This window comes from Bufo bufo, chromosome 3, assembly GCF_905171765.1.
Source record: "Bufo bufo chromosome 3, aBufBuf1.1, whole genome shotgun sequence".
Lineage (NCBI taxonomy): Eukaryota > Metazoa > Chordata > Amphibia > Anura > Bufonidae > Bufo > Bufo bufo.
In genome coordinates this window covers 116246366-116273742 of record NC_053391.1, presented here as the reverse complement: position 1 = coordinate 116273742, position 27377 = coordinate 116246366, and the positions used below count along the sequence as shown (strand labels likewise).

Here is a 27377-nt window from a genome sequence, read left to right as displayed (position 1 = left end):
CCTGTTAGGAGGCGGAATAAGAACAGAAGACAGGTTCAAAGATTTCATGAGAACACGGAGGTTGTTCTGACTCAGGCTTTGGGCCTGTAACTTCAAGCACTTATAACTCATCAGAAGATCAGGAAATTGAACAATGGTTTTCACATTTTTTGTGTAGACTGAGGAACCATCATTATGTTTATGAGTCTCACATTATAAGGATGAAGTCCAGAATTTTACTATTTTTGTACAGTGTGAAGAGCATCAACTATGCCTCTTTAAATTCTATAAGTAGCTAGTAAATTCATAGTACTCTGTCTTCCCACATATAGTCTGAAGGAAATAAGGTGAATGAATAAAATCAAGTGCACCTCTGATCATCTTTCCTTCTCACAGATGTAAAGAGTAAAAATTCCCCAAGATCCAACCTCAAATTTCGTTTTGATAAACTCAGCCAGTCAAGTTCCGGCTCAAGTACAGTAAGTAGCATTGTCTACAGATGTCCAACCCAAGGCAGCATGGTCGAGCTGTACTGTTGTGTCATATGAGCTGGCTTGTGAAAAGTTTGAGTGTCACATATACTGTAGGTAGTAGGCTAGTTCCTATCCTTACCCTATTTTCCATCATGGCTGTTCTGTGACTGGATTCTTCCTTCCTGGGAATGTAATGGACATTTCTACACTAGTTGGTAAATGGAAGTCATGTGTTTGCCACTAGACTGTTCTTTTAAAGTGGAACTCATAAGCAATGGAGAGGAGCTTAGCTTTATCTTGTGTATTTTATTTGTGCTGGTTTACAAAGAAATGACAAAGATTTACACCATCTGCCAAATTGTTACTTAAGTCTATAATCACTCATTGTCATAAGGTCCCATGTTCTTTTGCATAAAAAATGGCCACGTGAGCCACATAAATGATCCAGTGCCCTGAGAGCTTGCAACATGCAAAGCAGCTTAGTATTTATAATTTGCGTCTTCTAGCTTATAGTCTCATCTATATTTGATCTTTTGAATTTATCTTCATGTATGGCAATCGTAACAGTAGTCTCATCTACACAATTTATATTCATGTATGGCAATCGTAACAGGCTTGCGCTAAACTGTTTGAAAGCTCTGATAACGTAATACCTTACAGTACTAACCTTCATAGCTAAATACCAAGAGGCTTCTCATCACCACCACTAGATAATTGGGTTAGATCTCCTTAGTGACTGGCCTGTTTTGGGCTTTAGTGGCGAAGGACTTTTTCCTTTTTGTATTGTCACTCTCCAAGACCTATAACTTTTTTATTTTTCCATTTAGCCGTATGAAGGCTTGTTCTTTTTCGAGACAAGTAGTTTCTAATGATTACCATTTTGGGGCATACATAACTCATTGATTTACAGTTTTAAGGGGGGGGGGGGGGAACCCAGAAATAATGCCACTGAGTTTTTAACGTAAAAATTTAGCGGCACTAATTTTTTGGCATGAATAACATAGATAAGTTTATTTTCTGTGTCAGTATGACTACTGCAATATCAAATACATATACCCTAGTTCAGTGTTTCCCAACCAGTGTGCCTCCAGCTGTTGCAAAACTACAACTCCCAGCATGCCCAGACAGCCTTTGGCTGTGCGGGCATGCTGGGAGTTGTAGTTTTGCAACAGCTGGAGGCACACTGGTTGGGAAACACTGCCCTAGTTCTTATTCTACTACTATTGCACAATAAAACCCCCTTGCAAAAAAAAAATTATTTTATTTTTTTAATCTCTGCATCCCGAGACTCGTATATATTTTTTTATTTTTCTTTCTACTAAGCTCTGCAAGGACTCGATTTTTGCATGATGACTTGTAGTTTTCATTGGTATCATTGTATGGGCATAACAATCTTCATAGGACAGTTTTAAAATGTGACATAAATGAGGACACATGTGAACCTGCTAATTTAATGGGGTTTTATGGAGATGCAGCAAATCATTCTCTAATGAAAAGGTACTGTATGTTAGTTTTTCACTTTCAAGATGTCTACTGGCTGACATTGTATGTATAGATGATAAAAACCTACATTGATTATAGGGGCTGTCTCAAGATTTAAACTCATCTCCTATCCACAGGACCCTCACTGATCACGAGAATAGGGGTCCTATGCCCCCCCCCCACCCCCAATATGAATGGAGCAGCGGTTGAGCATGCACATAGCTTGCTGCTTCATTAATTTCTATGGCACTTGTGCTCTGTACTCGACTGTCTTCAACTGTCCTACTGACAGTTAGTGGAACTGCAGGAGCATGCTTGACTATCACTCCATTCATGCGGAGAACACAGGACCCCCGTTCTCATGAATGGCGGCGGCCAAAGCGGTTGGACCAACACTGATCAGGCACATTCCCTATTCTTAAGAAGATTTCGGACCAAATGCTGTAAAAAAGTTATACTCCTCCCTGTTCACACAGTGTCAGTCCCTGTCACACTTGCTTAAACTATCCGTCACTGACATGCTGACTATTACGCTATTACTGTTACACTTGCTTTCATTATCATTCATGCACAAACTACAAGTCATACATAAATTAGTTAATAATGGAAACTGTTCAAGATAAGAATGGTCCTATAAATATCAAAGAAAAAAAAAGAGCAAATACATACAAGGACACGTACACCCAAGATAAGTGATAAAGCTAAATGTATTAAATTACAAATTAATGGGAAGCAACATATCCAAAGGGGCTAAAAACATATAAAATATATACGTAATTCATACACGAGGGCCAAGGACAACAACCAAAAGTGGATCAGAACACCAGGGTTAAAATAAAAACTTCAATTACATATAAAAAGGCCAAGTTTGTTTTTACAGTGCAAAAAGTGCACAATTAATGTGCAAGAAAGAAAGTGTCATAAAGTACTAAAAAAGCAAAGGAATCAAAAAACTGCAGTAAAGTTCCAAAATACAGTCAATATAATGGTAATGCTACATCCAATAGAACATAAGCAAAGAAAGGCAAATTTGTGTGAATTCAAAGAAAATATCAAGAGGCCCAGGGCTAAATCTAAGACACAGGAGGGTGAAGCCCCGCATGTACTGCTGCTACTGCAGCTTCCTCAGGGGTCTAGATGAGAATGGAGGGAGCACAGTATACGGCAATAGAACTATTAGGCTAGGGCGGCACGGCGGTTAGTGTCACCTGACATCTGGCGCAGCGTAATACTGTTATCGATATGCTATGATATGTCCAATTACTGTATGTGGCACACAGTAAATAATAAGAAGCTACTATACCATGTTATATTACAAGAAATGATTGCACTACACACATGTAAATCACACATACTGGTGCACATCTCCTGCTATTGTGTAACCCCAGAAATAGACACAAAGATTCCCTTATAGTTATTTTATATCAAAAGGAAATCTTGAAGGGAATGTATCATCTTTATTTTTTACTGCTCAATACCAGATAATGACACATATTTTTCTAATCAGTTTTTTATTTTTTGATTGTAGATTTTTTTTTTTGTGTTTATTTTCTGTACATGATTATGGGGGAAGCCATTCGGTTTGAGTTGTTGCTAACAGCATTTAGAGAGCTGTTGTTTAGACATGCGGTGTGACCTGTGCAGAGGTCACAGAGCAGGGAGGGGGAGGAGCATGGTGGACTATATAGGTGTTATCTGTCACTGGCTTTTAGGATTTTTGTTTAATATAGAAAGTACCACAGAATATTAAAAACAACATAATCAAAGCTCTTAAAAATATGTTTAACATAAAATCATGATTTAAACAATAGGTTATTTTCTGACATATTCTCTTTAAAGGCAATCTGTCACTAGCAACCTCCCTATCTGTTTGCTTAGACACATAGCTGTGGTTCCCATTATTATTTTCTTTTTGATGATCAGATGCTCTGTTATGATACTTTTTATATGCAAATTAGGCCCTTTGGAACAACATGGATGTCACTGTTGCTCTCATTGCATCCAATCTCAGCTTCTTTCTGTGGCCAGCCACTCCCTCACTGCTTTGATTGACAGGCCCATGCAGTCGCATAGTAGCGAGGGGGGGCTGACCACAAAAAGAAGCAGGCATTGGATGCAATGAAGTCAACGGTGACGCCTTTGTTGCACCAAAGGCCTAATTTGCATATTAAGAAAAAGTAACAGTACCAGAGCCTCAGGTCAACACTCATTAGGTGAACTATAGCTATGTGTCTATGCTAAGGGATGGATAGGGAGGTCTCTGGTGACAGACTACCTTTAACAGATTGCCGACCTAGGATGAGAATGCTCGTCCTAACTGGCCGATACTTAACGCCTTAGGACGAGCATTCTCGTCCTAGGGTTAAACGGCTGCCCCACACGCGCTGCCACGATCAGCAGCAGGGGCCCACCTGATACTGACAGCCGGGCTCCTGCTGTATCTGGCAGCATCGGTGAAAGCACTGATGCCGGCGGATTAACCCCCTGTATGCCACGGTCACGTTGACCGCGGCATACAGGGGGTTTGCGGCAGCTTGTACATCCCCATCGGGTCCCCGTGCTGCGGTGACGGGGGACCTGATGGTTGCTATGGCACCCCCGATGCCTGTGCCAGCTACGGAAGCCCAATAAAAGTGTTTTTAACAATAAAAAAAAATTAAAGCCCCTTCCCCATAAAAAGAGACATATAAAATTGTGAAAAATAGAAAAATAAAATAAAAAGCACACGTTAGGTATCGCCGAGTCCAGAACAACCTACAATATAAAAATATCCCATGATCCACCCTGTCCGCTCAACATTGTAAAAAAAATAATTATAAAAACTGTGCTAAAAAAAGCCATTTTTTGTCACCTTTTACCACAAAAAGTTTAATACAAAGCGATAAAAAAGTCATACGGTGTGTGTACCTAAAAATAGTACCAATCAAACCTTCATCTCATCCCACAAAAAATGAGTTCCTACATAATACAATCAGCCAAAAAATAAAAAAGATATGGCTTTCAGAAAATGGAGACATAAAAACATAATGTTTTTGTTTCAAATTTTTTTTTATTGTTTAAAACCAAAATATATTTATAAAAAAAACATATTAAGTATTGCCGCATCCGTAACAACCTGCTCTATAAAAATATCACATGAGCTAGCCCGTCTGGAGAACACCGTAAGAATTAAAAACCGTGCCAAAAAATAAATTATTTTGTCACCATACATCACAAAAAAGTGTAATACCAAACGATCAAAAAGTAGTATGTACCCCAAAATAGTACCAATCAAACCGTCATCTCATCCCGCAAAAAATGAGACTTAACTAAGACAATCGCTCAAAAAATTAAAAAGATATGGCTTTCAGAAAATGGAGACATAAAAACATAATTTTTTTGTTTCAAAAATGTTTTTATTGTTTAAAACCAAAAAATATATATAAAAAAAACATATTAAGTATCGCCGCATCCGTAACAACCTGCTCTATAAAAATATCACATGAGCTAGCCCAGAGATGGGAAAACTGCGGCTCTCCAGCTCCAGCTGTAAAACTACAAATCCCATCATGCCCTGCTGTGGGCTGATATCTGTAGATAGACTGGGCATACTGAGAGTTGTAGTTTTACAGCTGGAGAGCCGCAGTTTGCCCATCCCTGAGCTAGCCCATCTGGAGAACACCGTAAAAAAATAAAAAATAAAAATCGTGCCAAAAAATTAATTATTTTGTCACCATACAACATAAAAAGGGTGATACCAAACGATCAAAAAGTAGTATCTACCCCGAAATAGTACCAATCAAACCATCATCTCATCCCGCAATAAATGAGACATAACTAAGACAATCGCCCAAAAAATTAAAAAAGATATGGCTTTCAGAAAATGGAGACATAAAAACATAATTTTTTTGTTTCAAAAATGTTTTTATTATTTAAAACCAAAATATATAATAAAAAAAACATATTAAGTATCGCCGCATTCGTAACAACCTGCTCTATAAAAATATCACATGAGCTAGCCCGTCTGGAGAACACCGTAAAAAAAAATAAAAAAAACGTGCCAAAAAATTTATTATTTTGTCACCATACATCACAAAAAAGTGTAATACCAAACGATCAAAAAGTAGTAGTATTAAGTATCGCCGCATCCGTAACAACCTGCTATATAAAAATATCACATGAGCTAGCCTGTCTCGAGAACACCGTAAAAAAATAAAAATCGTGCCAAAAAATAAATTATTTTGTCACCATACATCACAAAAAGTGTAATACCAAACGATCAAAAAGTAGTATGTACCCCAAAATAAAAAAAAAACATTAAGTATCGCCCCATCCGTAACAACCTGCTATATAAAAATATCACATGAGCTAGCCCGTCTGGAGAACACCGTAAAAAAATTAAAACCGTGCCAAAAAATAAATTATTTTGTCACCATACATCACAAAAAGTGTAATACCAAACGATCAAAAAGTAGTATGTACCCCAAAATAAAAAAAACATATTAAGTATCGCCGCATCCGTAACAACCTGCTATATAAAAATATCACATGAGCTAGCCCGTCTGAAGAACACCGTAAAAAAATAAAAACCGTGCCAAAAAATAAATTATTTTGTCACCATACATCACAAAAAGTGTAATACCAAACGATCAAAAAGTAGTATGTACCCCAAAATAAAAAAAAAACATATTAAGTATCGCCGCATCCGTAACAACCTGCCCTATAAAAATATCACATGAGCTAGCCTGTCTGGAGAACACCGTAAAAAAATAAAAAATAAAGACCATGCCAAAAAATAAATTAATTTGTCACCATACATCACAAAAAGTGTAATACCAAACGATCAAAAAGTAGTATGTACCCCAAAATAGTACCAATCAAACCGTAATCTCATTGTGCTAAAAATGAGACTTAACTAAGACAATCGCCCAAAAAATATAAAAAGATTTGGCTTTCTGAAAATGGAGACATAAAAACATGATTGTTTTTCTTTCAAAAATTGTGTGCTCTGCCGTGTTCCCGTACAGCAGTTTATGTGTTTCTGTAAACTGCAGAATCAGGGTAATAAATATTGAGTTTTATTTGGCTGTTAACCCGCTTTGATGTGTTAGAGGAAAAAATGAATTAAAATGGAGAATCTGCCAAAAAAGTTTTCCACTATGTAAGCCCCACAACGTGACTTTAGAATTGAAGTGGTCCTTAAAAAAATGGGTTTTGGAAATTTTCTTAAAAAGTTTTAAATTTTCTTCTAAAATTCCAAGCCTTTTAAGATCCTAAAAAATTTAATTACATTTACAAAATGATGCAAACATGAAAGTGGACATATGGGGAATGTAAGATAATAACTCTCTTATGATGTATCACTATCTGCCTTAAAAGCAGAGAAATTCTAATTTTGAAAATTGCAAAATTTTCGGTAAATTTTGGATTTATTAATAAATAAAGGTGAATTATATCGACCAAATTTTTTCACTATCATGAAGTACAATGTGTCGCGAGAAAACTATCTCAGAATGGCTTGGATAAGTAAAAACATTCCAAAGTTATCACCACATAAAGTGACACATGTCAAGTTTCCAAAAAACAGCCTGGTCCTTAAGGTGAAAAATGGCAAGGTCCTTAAGTTGGTAAGGGCATATGTACACGACCGTTACCTGTTTTGCAGTCCACAAATTGTGGATCCGCAAAACACGGATACCGGCGATATGCATTTTCCATTTTGCGGAACAGAATGTCCAGCCCATAATAGAACAATCCTACCCTTGTCTGTTATGCAGACAAGAATAGAACAAAAATGCGGATCGGATGCGGACCAAAAATACAATCGTGTGCATGAGCCCCAAGGCTAATGCATATAGTGCCTACAGGTCCAAATGATTGATCAGTAGAGCAGGGAGCAGAAAGGCTAGGTGCACCCCTGAATGTGCCTTACATGGCTGAGTCAGTCCTCTTCATGTGTACAGTTGCTTATCAGTCAGGATTTAGCGCAACTGAGTTCAGTTAGACAGCTGGAAAAAATACATATCTTTGCCATCATTTTGCATTTCTTGCTGACAGCTTACTGTATGCTTGAGGTCTTGACTTTTTTTTTTACATACGTCTTTGTCTTGCTGCCTGTGTCATGTTGTGATTGTGACAAAACATGGAGCTCTGAATGCTAAGCTTCAGCATGATCTCCTGTACACACCATGTCTCCTCATCCATCATTTCTGTACTGACGACTGTTCATTTTGTGTTGCAGTGAACTGACGCCCTGTCAAAGTGGAACTACCAACTTCAAAACTGGCCTGCGAGGGTATAGTCACTCCACGAAAAGCTACTGCCTCAATGAATTCATGGAAATGTCTAACTCCCAAGCTGTTTCCCACTAATCAAAGAACGAACTGCCATCTTAGTGCACTCCTTGTGTCCTGTGACACTCGTCTTGTGAACAGAGTTTATAGTATGACCTGTCTTGTCCAATAGTGGAATTGACTCTTGCCCATATTTTTCTTTCACATTATCTAAAGCAGAGATTTTTTTATTTTAATGTGAAGCACCGTACTTGCACGGACTTTATAGCACCTCATCACCGAGTGCCAAGTTTATTAAAGGAGATTCACTGGAATTTTGGAATTCTTACCACAATTTTGGGCATTCTCTCTAGGTAGTACTTGATGTTTAATACAGTGATATCTGCTGTTCCATCTACCTTAGGATCTTCATGTGGCACGTCTCATTGCTGCCATAGAGTCACATTAGAAGACCTATAGAGGTGAACGGTCTCATTAAACATGGCTGCTTTTTGCCACCTTATGCAACATATATGCACAAGTACATCTGAATGTGCTATGGCTTGAAGAACTAATCCAATATTGGGAAATATCACAAATCAGGGTCCCATAACATAAGCAGAAGTTAAGGCACAGAATAGGTCATCATCCTCGTTACACATTGGTGTACATTTGTTAAGACTCTCTAAAGTAAGACAGTGGGAACTTAGACGACTGGACAATCTTAAACTGCATCAGATTTATCACCGTGGCTGATGCCTGCTGGTAAATCTGGTTTACCTATAGACTGTCTAATATAAAGGTGGCTTTAAGGCTGTATTGGTTGCAATCCTGGAGGAGATTACCGGCAATCACCTGCTCCTTAGCGGAGAAGACCACTGCTAGTACATGCAGCGATCTCCTCCATAGTATGGGGAGGAATGATCGTTATACCACTGCTCGTCCTCATGATGTCCAGTTGTTTGCCGACAGCAGATTGTGATTAGACAGTACAATCTGCCGCCGGCAAACAATGATTTTTAAAGCTGTTGAAAGATTCCAATTGCCCAATGAACAAGTGTTTGCTCGTACATCAGCGGCAGTATTACACTGCCAGATCACCACTAACGAGCGTTCGTACAAACTCTAGTTAGCGATAATCTGGTAGATAATCTGCCAGTCTAGTACAGGCTTTACACTGCACGATTGTTGGGTAGATTATCAAGGATGAACGTTCGTAGGAATGCCCATTTCCAATTTATTTCTCCCATTTAAAGCTGCTGCTGATCACCCGATGAACGATCAAAACGCTTGTTCATCTGATGAAACAATCGTTCATGCGGACACAGAAGTCATAGTTTCTGGGCAGCAGTTTCTGCTCCCCAGAAACAATGAATTTGTATGGGGATGAGTGATAGCAGTAGCCATCGCTCACCCTCATACAGTGCTTCACCCCCACTGACTTGCAGACATTTGTCGTGAAGGAACACTTCCGTACTGATAATCAGCTGCTTCATCAGGCCGTGTTTACACCACTTATTTGTTGACTTAATTGATGCCCATAAAATTGACAAATTTTTTAGCTCACGATCACATTTAGACCCTTGTCGGATGAGTTGCAAAAAGTGTCTGAAAGTGTCTAAATCACTTAACAAATGTGTTGCAGGCATGTACGTCAGGTTTCTGTTTTGTTTTGTTTTGTTGTTTTTTTGGCACAAATTACAGCAGAATTCTGGCACTGATCAGGAAATCTCCCCTGTTGTGTTTCTAGTTCTGGAAAATCTCCTTGAGTGTGGATGTGGGCTAGACTAATGCTCGGTAATATCATCTGGTCGCAGGAACATGTACCGTACTACCCACTCTTGAGAAATAATCTTGATGCAGAGAATTTGGATTGAAAATTGGACAGTAACGCCATATGATTCAGCACTTTTTCCACCTCTGCGGAATTTCGTAGATACAGTAGGTGGTAGCTGCCACATTGTGTTCACTTGAAGCTTTGCTCCAGAATTATATAAACCAAAGTTTAAAACTGACGACAGGGGATGCTGCAGGGGTGTGAGTATGGATGACCGTGAAGCAAGTGAGGTGTACGCTCCTAGGCAGGTCATCCATTATTTGCTTTAGCAACTGGCCAAGGATGTATTCCTACACGGATCCTCAAAAGACGGACACTGGCCGTGTGCACACCGCATCACGGTGCAGATCCATCGACTTCAATGGTTCTTTGGTCCGCATGTTGTGGTGACATACAGGACATCTATCTTTTGCAGCAGCTATTCATATGCTCGCTCCATGGTGGGTCCGCACAGCCGGTATTAGTGTGTATAACAGTTCCATGGTTTGCAGACCACAAAACACTTAGGGGGGAATTTATCATGAGGAGAATATGTGAAGTCACTTTTGCTTGAGTCTGTGTTGGAGTACTTTGTGCCACATTTATCAAATGTCACAGGTTGTTTGATAAATTTGGCTTGTCCTTAAACCTAACTCTTCTGTCCAGCTACTCCAGTTTTCTTACTCCACCCTCCTCCTGGAGTAAGATTGCGACTTTTTGTGACTTTTAAAAAAAAGCTGCAATGATAAATCTGGAGCGAAACTCATTAACATCGCTAACCACGCCCACTGTTCCACCCATTTTACAAAACTTGACAAAAAGTCGCAAAATTTTGCTCAAGTGAGTGTAAAAGTTGCAAGAGCCATACTTTGTGACTTTTTGATGCCAGAATTTTGGAATGAATGTATGATAAATCAGGGCCTTACAGCCTAGTTAATGCCCCCTAACCCAACTTTTTGTCAGCATCTGTCTTCAGTTTTAAACTTCAGCAGAGCTACACTTTAAAGGCTTTGGGCACCTTTAGGTTTATGTTTTTATCATTCAGTTTTAAAGGGTTTCTATCACTTCATATCACATATTTAGGTGTCAGACACTAGCGATCCGCTAGTGTCTGCTCTAACAAACCATCCTAATATGATAGGTTTTGGGGCAGCCGTTTTGCTAAAATAACAACTTATATCTATATGCTAATGAGCCTCTAGGTGCTATGGGGGCGTCATTAGCACCTAGAGGCTCCGTCTACCTTCATAAACTGCCGTCGCCCAGCGCGTCCCTCCAGCCCGCCCATCTCCTGCTGAATGCGATCCTCTCCGTGCGCGTCTCTGTTCTGCGCATGCGCAGTGAATATCTGACCGCTTCCCTGCTCAGACATCTCCACTGCGCCTGTTCCTCGGAGCACTATGATGTCATCGGCGCAGGCGCAGTGGAGATGTCTGAGTAGGGAAGCGGTCAGACATTCACTGCGCATGCGCAGAACAGAGACGCGCACGGAGAGAATCGCATTCAGCAGGAGATGGGCGGGCTGGAGGGACGCGCTGGGCGGCGACAGTTTATGAAGGTAGACGGAGCCTCTAGGTGCTAATGACGCCCCCATAGCACCTAGAGGCTCATTAGCATATAGATATAAGTTGTTATTTTAGCAAAACGGCTGCCCCAAAACCTATCATATTAGGATGGTTTGTTAGAGCAGACACTAGTGGATCGCTAGTGTCTGACACCTAAATATGTGATATGAAGTGATAGAAACCCTTTAAACCTTTTTGGACTAAATATCAGTTTTCCAATTTGTTTTTTTAATAAAAAAAAGTGCAGTTTTTCTCTACTGCTTTCGCTTTCAGTGCATCTTCAGACTAATGATCTCTGCCTCAAAGTGAATTCAGCTGGAGATTACAGAGTGCCACTGTATGTTTGAGATAGACTATATCTACAGTATATTAGATCAGGAAGAAGTCTCACTATGACCACTTCCTCCACAGCATTCACAGAGCTGGATTCTGTGTTACATCCAAAAATTCTTGCCCATAACTGGGGCAAATCTTATAAGGGTACATCCCCAAGATTAGGTTTCCCAATGCAGTTTTGGAAGCCAAAATCAGGAGTGAATTAAAAAAAAAAGAGAATTTGTATCTGTCCTTTATACTTTCTCTCTTTCTATGATTCTCTCCTGGTTTTCAAAACTGCCTCAGGAAATCTGTGTGGCCATACCCTTAGAGCAGGGATGCCCAACCTGCGGCCCTCCAGCTGTTGCAGAACTATAACTTCAATCATGCTTGGACAGCCTACAGCTTTCAGGGCATGCTGAAAGTTGTAGTTTTGCAACAGCTGGAGGGCCGCAGGTTGGGCATCCCTGCCTTGGAGGAAAGTTTATTTTGGCAGCGGTTTTTCACCTTGCACCTCATGTGATCTGCTCCAAATTTAGGCAATACAGTATCAGTGTGTCCTGTAGGGTTCACTCTACCTCATTTACCGAATAGAGATCGGACTACTAACTATACATGCGCTCAATATGAGCAAACACATGGCTGCTCCATTGCCCTCAAAGAATTTTTGAAAGTGGACTTGTATCTTAAAAAAAGCTTTCTGTTACCGGTAAAAAGTATATTATATACCGTGCAATAGTGAGATACTGAAAAGACTGTGCACACCTAGACTGACAGCTGCCGCCCCGATGCCCTCCTAGACAATGACACATCATTACTCTTTCGGTACTAAATTATTTAAAATAAATCCGTCATGGCACAGAAATCTTGCTGCTTGGAAGATTTGTCATCTAAAATGCAATTTCTTTGTTAGGATTTGTTAATAATACGCAAATACATAAACGCCCATGATGACTCAAACTCTATTTTATTTGTTGATGACTGCTCTCTTCTGGTGATTGAAAGAATTGCAGGGGAACAGACAATAGGTGTGTGTGTATACTGTGTATATATATATATATATATATATATATATATATAGAGAGAGAGAGAGAGAGAGCTATATATATATTCATGTAATGTAACCAGATTTTTTTTAACACATACCTTCTAAAAAGGACTCTACTCTCCTGAAGGTTTTAAATTAGATTCATTCCTACACACTCGAATAATTGCTGACAGTAACAAACTGTATGGGGTACAGATGCTATTGACAAGGGGAATGGTAATGCCCATATCTAGGAGGAATAACAGAGAAACAACGCAATGCAGTGTTGAAAAGAAAGATGCTCCAGAATGTTTATTTTACAAGGAATCGGGCGTGTAGACAGGTCCTCTCTTCTTTAATTGACCCCATGACATTTTTAAGGTCCAGTTTGTTAGAGTATGTGTTTATGTACCAGAAATGCAGCTTCTACAGTTTAGAATTCATTAAATGGATTCTTCTTAAAACTTCTTGTATGAGATGCCAGGAAAGTCAGATAGCAGCTGGGACCACCACCAGGGTCAAGAAAAAGCCAGCCAGGTCCTTTATAAGTACTCATGCACTGAAATGTCCAGTGAGGGTTAGGCCAGCACATGTCACCATGTTGCCAGTGTCAAACTCTGCAGGGTTTTATTGGATTTTTCTGTTTACGTATCATTTCAAAAATGTAAAAAAAAAAATTAAAATATTCTTAAATATAGGAAAAATTAGACATTTCTTTTATTTGGTGCCATGCAAGCCAACAATTCCTATGTAATTTGAAATTAACTGAAACTGTACAATTTTATGCAAAAGGCAAGGAAAGAACCAAAACAATTTTTATTTTGTGTCATTTAGAATGTAATCTAATATTTTACATTCCTGAATGATTACTGACCACAATGCCAGGTGTTAGTTTTGAAGGTCAAAGATAGGAGACCTGACAGATCTCCCGAAAATGGGTATTCCAGTTATTTCACGATATCAAGCTTTATAAGATAGGGAATAACTATTAGATCAGTGGAGGTCTGATTGCTGGAATCCCCACCGATAACGAGAACAGAACACCCCCAATGAACAGAGCTGGAGGTCGAGCATGTGCATAGATGCCCCATGCATCTCTATGGGAGATCTCTATACTCGTACTATCTCATGCATCTCTATACTCGTACTATCTCCAGGGGGTATGAAACCCCCATTCTCATGGTCTGCAGGGGTCCCAATGGTCAGACCCATATTGGTCTAAAAGTTATCCCTTGTTTTGTGGATAACTTAGAATAACCGGAATACCCCTTTAATTATATCTGTGGCCAGAATATGATGGAGGAGAAGATACTGAGCTTGGTAATGTATCTTTTTACTATGATTTGAGAGGACTCCTAGAGAAAGCCTATGAGTCCTGCTTCTACCGCCCACACAGTATTGAATGAAAGCTTTGCCTATATGGCTTTGTATACAAGAAGAGCTGTCAATCACTGTGTGTGGGTGGAGGACTCTCAGGCTCTCTCTATGAGTCCTGGAAACATTTATATAGCTTTTTACATAAAAATACTGTATTAAATATAGAAAACAATGGGGGTCACTTATCAAAGACCAGCATTTGATATCCCCTGTGGTGCCGGAAGAAGCACTTAATTTATGACGGGGAGCAGGCCTCATCATAAAATAGGCGCATGCTCTAGCAGTCCCTGCACCTACATTGAAATCTACTCCAGTCCCAAGAAACTGGTGCAAGTGATAGTGAATTTGCCAGAATTTATGGCCTGCCCCATCCGCCACACTTCCCAATGGTGAAGGTGGCATAAAAACAGAGTGTGCTCCTAAAGTTAGGTACATGGGCATTCAAAACGTTGCAAAACGGGGGCTTGAAACATTTTGACACCAGTTTCTGGTGTAGGGGGTCATAGTAAATGACCCCTAATATACTGTATTCCCAAGCTCAACATCTCCTCCTCTACCGCCTGCTGTCCTCCTATAAGGTAACTTAGCGCCTCAAGCTCTCCTAATCTACCACAAAGAGTACGCTTACATAGAATTTCCTTGATGTTTACTGTGTACTATTGAATTAACCACAGAAGTATAATGGTCACTAATGAAAACCAAAAAAATGGGTACCTAATTGTAAATACAAAAAAATGAACAAAACTGGTGGGTAACCTCAAGTCTTATTTGAGGTTACCCACCAGTTCTGTTCATTTTACTGTGTACTGTATAAAGGAATTGCATTCACTAACCAAAGTTAACCTTGCGTGGAAGTTCCCGTCTCAAATTGTTTTGCATTTCATTTGATTCATTTATTTATTTTTTGCCATAGATTAATTAGTTAAATATACCTGTATGTGGCTTAAATACAGTATGTCTGCTTTCACCTGAGAAATCCATAGTTTATGTAGTATTAGAAGGAATACCGGGCATTTTATTTATTTTGTGTATAATAAAGTATAATAAATTAATTGATCCTTATAGTATAAAGTCATGTAATGCTTATTACAACTGATCAGACTGTACTTCTGATTTTCAAAGCAGAGACTGAAAAGTGTGAGAAAACTATTGACTTCAAGTTCACGAGTTTGGCAGTATATTACAATAGGGGCTATGGCATAAGGAAAAACAAAATGTTCGAGCCAATTGATTACAGTATGTTGAATCATCTTTATATATATATATATATATATAATGTACAGTGAACCCTCGACTTACGATGTACTCGACATGCGATGGTTTCAACTTACGATGGCCTCTCCTATGATACCTTACGATACCTTAGGGCAGTAGTGTGACTGAGCAGCAGCGCTTGAACCCCTCCGGAAAACGGCGCACAACAATAGAGAACACTTGTACATGCTGATTGGCTGTAATAGTCAGCCAATCAGTGTTTTAGCTTAAAGTTACCAATTGCGTGTCTCCAGGGATCACGTGCAGTCTGTGGCAATCAGAGGCCCAAGTGGATAGGCTGGAGTTCAGCCAATCGGTGTATGCATTTCATAACAGTACAATACCACCCCTGTACTGTTACTTCACCCAATTAGCGCGCTTTATAGTGTGAAGTTCTGTGAATGCTGATTGGCTGAATGCAGTATGTGCTGTAGGACTGCGTCTTGAGCATCGTGTGGACAGTGACACGGAAGCTGCTGGCTGAACAGTTAAACTACAGTAAAACGGTGAGTCTCTATGCATACTGTAGAGTAGTATACAGTACACTGTACATATATTTTACAGTAAAGCCCCCCTCCCCTCATACGCACACATTTAGCAGTGGAATTAGCACCATAGAGGATTCTTTTTAACAGTGGCAATTTTTTTTTCTTCTATAGAGCACCTAAAGTGTGAAGGGACATTGTGCCTCCCAAACAGGCAAAAAATAAAATTCCTATAAAAACAAAACAGGAAATTATAAATAAAAAAAACACGATAAGTGAGTTAGTGCAACAGTATGTTTTCTCACTATCAGCCATTTCTACAATTGTGAAGAAGAGAGACACACTTAGGGTGGGTTCACGCTAGCGTTAGGGATTCCGTTATGGCTTATAATGGAAAATAACTGAATTCCCAGACAGAATACAAAACGGAAGCCTTTAAAAGACATTCCGTTTGCTTTACGTCCTAATAGAAGTCTATGGGAAGGCATAACGTATCCGTCTGGGTCCCGTTATGCAAGACGGAAAACAAAGTCCTGTCGACAGGACTTTGTTTTCCGTCTTGCATAACGGGACCCAGACGGATCCGTTTTGATTCCCATAGACTTCTATTAGGACGTAGAGCAAATGGAATGCCTTTTAAAGACTTCCGTTTTGCATTCCGTCATAATACAAGTCTATGGGCAGAAGAACGGATCCATCCTTCCGTCTTATGGATTCCGTTATTTTTCATTATAACCACATTATAACGGAAAGCCGTAACGGAATCCCTAACACTAGTGTGAACCCACCCTTAACAGCATTAAAGTGACTGACAAATCAACCACAGTTCACAAAGGCAGAGATCTTATTGTTGAGACAGAGAGGTTGCTGTATTTATGGATTAAGGAAAAGCAAATGAGAGGGGACACTGTTCCAGGAAACTTTATCTGTGAACGTGCAAAATGCATTTTTTAAGAACCGAAAGCAAAGGCAGAGTCAAGTGGTGACGCCCCTGGTACAAGTCGTTATGAAGAGTTTAGAGCCAGCAAAGGTTGGTTTGAACATTTCAAGCAAAAATGTGAGGTGGAGAGTGTGATGCGACATGGAGAGGCAGCTAGCTCAAACCGCGAAGCAGCTCATCCTTTTCAGCTGGAATTTCAGCTTAATTTCTCTGTGTTGTGCGGTCCATCTGTTAATGCCACAAGAAATTTGTGACTTAATTGACAATTGTGTGTTACCAGTTGAGGGTTTGTCCCGACACAGTCTGATACTGTCCAATCAGTGCTGATTCTGTAGGGACACACCACACAAATGGGAATGCTAACACGCAGTTGTGCAATTTATAGATTTGTAGATTTCTAGGAGGACTAACCGAGAAATGGCACAATCCAATGATCTAAAAGATGCCCCAGGATTGCGATTTCACAGGGAATACAAATATTTACTAGAACAGATGTCCGGAGAAAAGACAGGTCTTTTTTAAACAGGCTAATCAGTTGCACAGATCAGGCATCTATCCGTGGATAGCGTGGGGCAGAAAAACTGAACATGCAGGGTTTTTCTCTCCGGCGCAATTTGGCATCCGGCATCAGAACTGATGCACTGAATGTATGACTATCCAATAGGAAACTATGGGATCCGATCTGGCTTCAGTTCCCCTCCAGCATTTTTTCACACCGGAGGGGAACTGAACAGGATTGTCGGACATATGTGAAGGGGGTCTTAGCTATTAATATTAGTCTTCTTATATCTACCTAGTATCTATGGGCACTGCCGGGCAGCATATTTTTTTCCTCTTTCTATGAGTCAACTGCTTATCAGCCCTTATCTGCACAATAACTTGACATGGGTAGTTCACATTGTACAGATTGTTCCATTTGATGGTCTCCCACTTACTAGACGTATGTTTAAGGCAGAGACACCTATGGTAGTCCAACCCGTTTCTCCTTGCAGTGTTGCTAGGCCGTCCAATGTAAAGATTAATCAGACGTCTTTATTTTTTTATCAGTCATCATACACATCTCGAAAAGGTCAGCATTTTACTTTTAAGTTGTCTTGAGGTCCAGAATTATATGCGGATTGATTTTAAGATATATCTTTACAGGGTTTGGAGGTCCACTTTTTAGACAGTTCAAAAACATTTGCATACCTATGGAGTTAAATAGAATAAAATTCTGATTGCCTGCAACTGCCACTAATATTGAACCATTTAAATCTACACTATGCACAGGTAATTGAAGCTCTATCACCAAAAGAGCACTAACCACTGTAAAGATATACTATGAAATGAATCAACACCACTTTATCCTATTTAGATTACAAAAATAAAATGATAACCATATAAATGCTGTCTCCTAGAATGCGTATCTGTAGTAAGATCAGAGCTAGGTATTGCTGCTAGATATCCTTAAACACGGGTACATGAGGTGTTTAATTTTAAAGATATAACTCCTGAAATAAATAATTTATTATATTATGGGTTATTATGACCAAAACTGTCCAGAGTTTATTCTACAACTTTGTTAGAAATGCATTGTCTTTTCAAATTTCTGTAAATCGGGTTATACAGTATGTATGTTCTGATAATCTCATTGTCATTGACCATGTGGTACAAATGCCTTTGGTGACCCTGAAAAGAATCTGACCGTTAATGAGATATTATTGTGGATCAGTTTCCTAGAATTGTATTTTATTGTCAGATTTTTTTCTTCTTTTTGCAGGTAAAATATGAAAGAGAATCGTGTAAATAAATCGCATGCGGATATAAATACATATGATTTCTACCTAAATGTAGCACTAGATAAAATGCAAATAAGCAGAGTCAGTTTCTAATTTTAAAGTATGAAATAATTTTTAAGTGTGTGAATTAAGTGAAGGAGAAACTCTATGCTGTACATCTATTTGTATTCTTTTTAGATAGGTGGTGCTTCTTGTAAGTCTCCGGTGACCTCTGTCTGTAAATAGTGTACATTTAATTTATTGCTTTGGTCTAGTAATGTATAGAATGAAATCTAAAGTTCACAAATGTATATTTTGTTGCTTAAATGTGTCTTTGCAAGATTCACAATAAATGACCTATTTTATGTGCACACAAGGTCACCTTCTTTCTGTTCAAAATGACAATACCAATGACAATGCGAGTCCCAATCAGCCATGGAGGAGGTTATGTGGTTAAAGGGGGCTTCTACAGGACAGGCTATCAATATCAGTAGGGTTGAACAAATTGGAGTATCCGAATTGGACTTCGATCCGAATTTCCAGGAAAATGTGATTTGCCACAAAGTCGAATTACCATTGTGATTCGTAGTAATGAATCAATTTCCCCTGAAATGGCGGTAAGAAAAAAAAAATAAAACTCATCCATTTGAGCACGAAGAGGCTGCCGCGGCCATATTGATTGAAGAACCCGTGCAAAATCTTGTGCCTGTTGACATATGACGTCATCACGCACCCTGCGAGAGTTCAGACGGGATCTTCAATCAAGATGGCCGAGCGTCCTCTTTGTGCTCAAATGGATATCGTGAGTATTATAAATTTTTTCTGACTGATTAACCCCTGAAATACATCATTTTTCATCTCAGATGCCGCAATCAATGATTAATGCAGCATCTGAGGGGTTCAATAACGGGAGCAGCGCAATTGCCATTCCCCGTCATTATGCTCGCTACTTACAAAGAAATGCACTTCGTGACAAAGTAATTCGCCACAAAGAGAATTCCTTTGTGAAATTCGGCAAAGCAGCCAAATCGAAATTTTACAAACTTCGCTCATCAGTAAATATCAGATCATGAGGGTCCGACATCTTTCTTTTTCTTTCTTTTACAGCTGTCTCCCTATCACATCTCAGGAGGCAGTTGAAGAATGAAACTGAGAACGTGCGGCCATGTCTGTGAGCCAGACAAAGAAATAAGAAAAAGAACAAACAGCAAGTGGCGCTACACAGATACATTTTATTGAAAAACTCAGTGGCTATGCTAAATTTTTAGTTACATGCAATTACAAAAGTATTCAGATCCATGTGCTGGTTTGAGAACTGCAGAATATTTTTCTTCAGAAAACCCCTTTAAGGAGTTGCGTTAGCATTTCATATTGCATTCCATTAGTGTATGGCATTTCAGGAATTTCAGCTGAGAGCAGACAACCCCCTTAACCCCATCAGGACCCAGCCATTTTTCACCTTAGGGACCAGGCCATTTTTAGCAAATCTGACATATGTAACTTTATGTGGTATTAACTTTAAAACACTTTTACTTATCCAGGCCATTCTGAGATTTTTTTCTCGTCACATATTGTACTTCATGACAGTGGTAAATTTGAGTCAAAATATAAAAATTGGAAAATTTGCATCTATTTTATAATAGATAGTAATACCTTCAAAAATAATTATTACTGTACTTTACATTCCCCATATGTCTACTTCATGTTTGGATCATTTTGAAAATGACATTTTATTTTCTGGCGCGTTAGAAGGCTTAGAAATTTAGAAGCAAATCTTAAAAAACTGGGTTTTGGAATTTTTCTTAAAACTTTTAAGGACCATTTCAGTTATGAAGTCACTTTGTGGGGCTTACATATTAGAAACCACCCATGAATCACCCCATTTTAGAAACTATACCCCTCAAGCTATTCAAAACAGATTTTACAAACTTTGTTAACCCTTTAGGTGCCCCACGAGAATTAAAAGAAAATGGGAATGACATTTCAAAATTTCACTTTTTTTTTACAGATTTTAAATTTTAATCTATTTTTTCTGCAAAATTTCACATTTTTTTTTACAGATTTTAAATTTTAATCTATTTTTTCTGCAACACATCAAGGGTTAAGAGCCGAACAAAACTCTAACGATTAGCCTGAATCTGGAGTTTACATAAACACCCCATATGTGCTCAAAAAATGATGTATGGGCACACAGCAGGCTTCAGAGTGGAAGGAGCACCATATAGCTTTTGGAAAGCAGATTTAGCTGGAATAGTAATTGGGAGCTATGTTGCATATGAAGACACCCTGAGGTGGCCCTACAGTGGAAACCCCCAAAAAGTGTCCACATTTTGGAAACTACACCCCTCAAGGAATCTTTCAAGGTATGTAGTGAGCACTTTGACCTCAAAGATGTTTCCTAGAATTAGGAAACACTTGGCAGTGAAAATGAAAAATAGATTTTTTTCACAAAAAGTTGCTTTACACCCACATTTTTACTTTCCCAAATGGTAACAGGACAAAATTCACCCCACATTTTGTTCCACATTTCCCCCCGAAAACGGCAACACCCCATATGTGCTCAAAAAATGATGTATGGGTGCACAGCAGGGCCCTAAAGGCAAACCGCAAAATATGGATTTTGATGATCTGAATTGGCAGCCATGGATTCTAGGTGCCATATCGCATTAAAAAAATTCCTGAGGTCCCCAGAAATTAAAACCCCCAATAAGTATTTTGAAAAGAGCACCCCCGTACGAACATTTTTTGTGGTGAAAAGGGTACTTTTCAGTCAACAGGTGTCTCACAGAAGGCAGAAAGCACACATTTGAGAGAATGAAAAAATACTAGCAGACCCCAATTTTTCACTTTCACAAGGGGTTAAAGGAGAAAATGCACCCCTGTATGTGTTCCCCATTTTCTCCCCATTCAGAAAACACCCCATATGTGCTTGTAGCCTGCTGTATGGGCGCACAGCAGGCAAACAGAAAAATATGGATTTTGCTGGCAGGCCTGAATTGGCAGACATGGATTTTAGGTGCCATGTCGCATTTTAAAAATTGAGGTCCCCAATAACAAAAAACCTCAAGAACTGACCCCATTTTGTAAAGAGCACCCCCGTACGAACATTTTAAGGGGTGGAAAGGGCACTTTTGACCTAACAGGTGTTTCACAGAAATGAATATGTAGTAGTTGGTGAGTGGATCTGTAAGCTATGCAGACTAAATCAGAGACATATTGTAAGGTGGTAAAACTACAGGGTACATCATGGATGAAATTAAATTAATACTCGGATGGATGAGTGGTAGATTTTAAAACACTCCTGCATGCACAGGCCAGGTTTTTCAGAGCAGGTTTCGCAGTGGTAAATGGTGTCTTTCCTTATCCCCCTTTTGGAACACACCCTGCATCTTTTTTGGGTCCTTCCATTCCTTGCTGTCTGGAGGACTTGACCTGAAAAATGTTGCCCTGGTGCAACACAGGCAAGATAACTTCCAGAAGTACTGGGAAACTCCCTGGCTCGGCTTTGAAAAATTAGGGCCTTGATAACCACCTCTTGGAACTGAAGGAAAGTTCCTGTGTGGTCTGCAGATTGAAATAGCACGTACGCATTGCACATTGCCATCTCTCCAATGTGTACGGTCAGCTTTTTGTACCACACTTTTGTTTTTCGTGTGGCACTGTAGGGTTTCAGAAGTTGATCTAAAAGATTCACCCCTCCAATGTGCCTGTTGTAGTCCAGGATACAAACTGGTTTGGGGTAGTGGTTGTGATACCTCGTACAGGAGCAGGAGAGCTGCTGTTAGTGTGAATGGTGGTCAGTACAAGGACATCCCTCTTGTACTTAACCACCAGCATGTTCTCATGGAGGAGAGTCCTACTTTCACCCATTCTCAGTGGTTGCCCTACCTCTGGCAGTTAGGGACATGAATAGGGGTATGCTGGTATAATAGTTATCCACATCCTAACTCTTAGGATGGGGGGGCATTCTGGGGGTTCTATTCGGGAATCTTTACCTTCATAAATGCGGAACTTGTAGGTGTACCCGGAGCTACTCTCACAAAGTTTGTATATCTTTATTCCATACCTTGTCCATTTGCTAGGCAGGTACTGGCGGAATCTAATCCTCCCCTGAAAAGAGACTCATCTACATTTCTATCTGGGTTGTAAACCTCAGCAAAACCTGGTGTTAAAGTGGTCAATGACAGGCCTAACCTTGAACAGACAGTCAAATGTCAGGTCGTTTTGGGGTGGGCACTGCGCGTTGTGGTTGTAGTGTAGGAATTTCCGAATTGACTCAAATCGTTTCCAGGTCATGGTGTTACTGTAAATTGGAGTCTAGTAGAAAATGTCCGAACTCCAATATTGTCTAACGTTTGGCTTCTTTACAACTCCTATATGCAGCACGAGTCCCCAAAATGTCATCATCTCTGCTGCTTTTACTGGGGTCCAACCTAGGGGTCTAGCATATGCCGATGTAGGGTTCTGATCAATTAATTGTTGGGCGTATAAATTGGTTCGGGCCACCATTACATTTACAAAATCTTCAGAGAAGATTTTGAAAAAATCGAGTATAGTGAAGCCCGCACAGTCTATCTGTATTCCAGAGCTGCCCTCAAAATCCAGAATTTGGGGCTGATAATCGTCAGGGGATGGGGTCCATATGGGCTAACTCTGGGGGGCTGCCTCAGCTGTTGTTCTAAGGCGCCTTCTCGAGGGTTCCCTCATCAGCGGATGATGATGATATTGAGGGGGTAGAAGAGTAGAGGAAAGTGGCATCCTCTTCTTCCTCACTGGCAGACTCAGTATCGGAGGCAAGCATGGCGTATACATCTTCAGCCGAATATACTCGTTGGGACGGAGGGGCCATTTTTATTGGGGTATAACGTGTGAAATGTGTAAACCTTTATTTAGTGTGAGGGGTGTGTATGTTGTGTTTTCACACATGAAGGGGCTTGCAATAAATTTGAAATATAGAGAAAAGGAGTAGAGAAAAAAAGTTGAAAAAAAAAATTACAGGATGCATGCACAAAGATGTTGCGCGTGTGCAAAAGTCTACACTAACACTAACCTAACCACACACACATAACTAAAATAGATTTCTATATATATGTATATGGAGATAAAAAAAAAAAAATATATATATATATACTGTATATATAACTACATAGAAAAAAAATATGCACAGTAATCTGAGCAGACATACAGTCAGGTCCATAAATATTGGGACATTGACACAATTCTAACATTTTTGGCTCTATACACCACCACAATGGATTTGACATTAAATGAACAAGATGTGCTTTAACTGCAGAGTCAGACTGTCAGCTTTAATTTGAGGGTATTTGCATCCAAATCAGGTGAACAGTGTAGGAATTACAACAGTTTGCAATTGTGCCTCCCACTTGTTAAGGGACTAAAAGTAATGGGACATAATAATAATCATAAATCAAACTTTCACTTTTTAATACTTGGTTGCAAATCCTTTGCAGTCAATTACAGCCTAAAGACTGGAACGCAAAGACTTCACCAGACGCTGGGTGAAATGCATGCTCAATCGGATTCAGGTGAGGTGATTGACTTGGCCATTGCATAACATTCCACTTCTTTCCCGTAAAAAACTCTTTGGTTGCTTTTGCAGTATGCTTTGGGTCATTGTCCATCTGCACTGTGAAGCGCCGTCCAATAGGTTCAGAAGCATTTGGCTGAATATGAGCAGATAATATTGCCCGAAACACTTAAGAATTCATCCTGCTGCTTTTGTCAGCAGTCACATCATCAATAAATACAAGGGAACCAGTTCCATTGGCAGCCATACATACCGACGACATGACACTACCACCACCATCCTTCACTGATGAGGTGGTATGCTTAGGATCATGAGCAATTCCTTTCCTTCTCCATACTCTTCTCTTCCCATCACTCTGGTACAAGTTGATCTTGGTCTCATCTGTCCATAGGATGTTGTTCCAGAACTGTGAAGGCTTTTTTAGATGTCGTTTGGCAAACTCTAATCTGGCCTTCCTGTTTTTGAGGCTCACCAATGGTTTACATCTTGTGGTGAACCCTCTGTATTCACTCTGGTGAAGTCTTCTCTTGATTGTTGACTTTGACACACATACACCTACCTCCTGGAGAGTGTTCTTGATCTGGCCAACTGTTGTGAAAGGTGTTTTCTTCACCAGGCAAAGAATTCTTCGGTCATCCACCAAAGTTGTTTTCTGTGGTCTTCCGGGTCTTTTGGTGTTGCTGAACTCACCGATGCGTTCCTTCTTTTTAAGAATGTTCCAAACAGTTGTTTTGGCCACGCCTTATGTTTTTGCTATCTCTCTGATGTTTTTTTTTTTTTAGCCTAATGATGGCTTGCGTCACTGATAGAGACAGCTCTTTGGATCTCATCTTGAGAGTTGACAGCAACAGATTCCAAATGCGAAGCACACTTGAAATGAACTCTGGACCTTTTATCTGCTCATTGTAATTGGGATACTGAGGGAATAACACACACCTGGCCATGGAACAGCTGAGAAGCCAATTGTCCCATTACTTTTGGTCCCTTAACAAGTGGGAGGCACATATGCAAACTGTTGTAATTCTTACACCGTTCACCTGATTTGGATGTAAATACCTTCAAATTAAAGCTGACAGTCTGCAGTTAAAGCATGTCTTGTTTGTTTTATTTCAAATCCATTGTGGTGGTGTATAGAGCCAAAAATGTTAGAATTGTGTCGATGTCCCAAATATTTATGGACCTGACTGTAGTGATGGACGAACATCTGCCGGGACGGTTCGCGAACGCGATGAAATGTTCGCGAACCGCAAGTTCGCGGCGGGTCCCATCCATATTAATGGCAGGCGAACCTGAAAAACCTTCAGCTCATATTTGCAGCCAAGAAATAATTACTAGAAGCGCACAAATAGTCCCACAACATGGACAGTGACATACCAGATGTATTATTCGAATTTGCGATCTCCATAAAAATTTCAATGCAAAATATCGGCAATATAATTTTCGCGTACGCGCATGCGCAAATGCACTATACAGCACCCAAATGCACTATAAAGAAAGTATATTGGTATATAACACCCCGCTTCAATCATTTTTTTGGGGGGACGACTGGTATATCACACCAGTAGAAATTATTTGTTCCAATAACGCTTGTCCCTATATATACCTGCAGTATCGCAGCAGAACCGCACACAACTGCCTCACAATACAAATGCAGTATAATATACTTTCTAACATTGAAAGTATATTATAACATTTTACAAGGAAGGCAATCCATTAGAATATACATGAAGATAAAACGTAACCTTCAATAATTTTACTATAAGGGTCCATTCACACGTCCGTAAGTGTTTTGCGGATCCGCAAAACACGAACACCAGCAATGTGCATTCCACAATTTGTGGACCGCACATCGCCGGCACTATAATAGAAAATGCCTAATCTTGTCTGCAATTGCGGACAAGTATAGGACATGTTCTATTTTTTTGAGGAAAGGGAAGCACAGATGCGGAAGTGCGGATTCGCAAATGCGGACAGCACATTCCGGCCCCATTGAAAATGAATGGGTCGGCACCCGTTCTGCAAAGTTGCGGAACGGATGCGGACCCATTTTGCGGACGTGTGAATGGAAAAGATATCCTTCAAAATGAAAATAAATAAAATTATGAAAGTTAAGCAAAAAGCATAGATGTGGTAGGCAATAACAAGTGCTCGGCGGCACTAAATCAGGTGCTCGGCGGCACCAAATCAGAAACCATATGTCCTACCACAATCCGGGGGGTTCCAGTGCACATCGATGAATCCAGGAGGGAAAGCAAAAAAACATCTATCCCTGTGCTAGATGATGATGTGGTATTGAAGGACAGGGTGGGCAAAGAACTGTCCCTGATATTGCCCTACAGGAGGTGCTATTCTGGCCCTGATAGCCTAACCACAGACCACCCGCCCTGATAAGAGCGACCCCGTCTGGAACCTTACCCTATATAAAAATGGCCCTAGTAAGCCCCTAGCCCCTAGGCCCCTGACTTCCAGGTGATCACTATATACAGTACAGACCAAAAGTTTGGACACACCTTCTCATTCAAAGAGTTTTCTTTATTTTCATGACTATGAAAATTGTAGATTCACACTGAAGGCATCAAAACTATGAATTAACACATGTGGAATTATATACATAACAAACAAGTGTGAAACAACTGAAAATATGTCATATTCTAGGTTCTTCAAAGTAGCCACCTTTTGCTTTGATTACTGCTATGCACACTCTTGGCATTCTCTTGATGAGCTTCAAGAGGTAGTCCCCAGAAATGGTTTTCACTTCACAGGTGTGCCCTGTCAGGTTTAATAAGTGGGATTTCTTGCCTTATAAATGGGGTTGGGACCATCAGTTGCATTGAGGAGAAGTCAGGTGGATACACAGCTGATAGTCCTACTGAATAGACTGTTAGAATTTGTATTATGGCAAGAAAAAAGCAGCTAAGTAAAGAAAAACGAGTGGCCATCATTACTTTAAGAAATTAAGTCAGTCAGTCAGCCGAAAAATTGGGAAAACTTTGAAAGTAAGAGCTTTTTTACCATGAAGGAGAGTGATGGGGTGCTGCGCCAGATGACCTGGCCTCCACAGTCACCGGACCTGAACCCAATCGAGATGGTTTGGGGTGAGCTGGACCG

General features: G+C 39.8%; 1 protein-coding gene across 8 annotated transcripts in view; it reads left to right on the top strand.

Annotated features, from left to right (window-relative positions):
- RAP1GAP2 (RAP1 GTPase activating protein 2) overlaps nucleotides 1–10580 on the top strand; it is a 685016-nt gene extending 674436 nt beyond the window's left edge. For 6 of the 8 annotated variants that reach the window (XM_040423484.1, XM_040423483.1, XM_040423487.1 and 3 more), the window contains 2 exons: nucleotides 376–458; nucleotides 8155–10580. In XM_040423484.1, coding sequence (XP_040279418.1) covers nucleotides 376–458; nucleotides 8155–8157 — 86 coding nt within the window. In that variant the 3' untranslated portion in view covers nucleotides 8158–10580. The remainder of the gene's footprint in view (nucleotides 1–375; nucleotides 459–8154) is intronic. The other 2 variants (XM_040423489.1, XM_040423485.1) reach the window with 1 other exon arrangement.
- Nucleotides 10581–27377: the final 16797 nt, after the last annotated feature.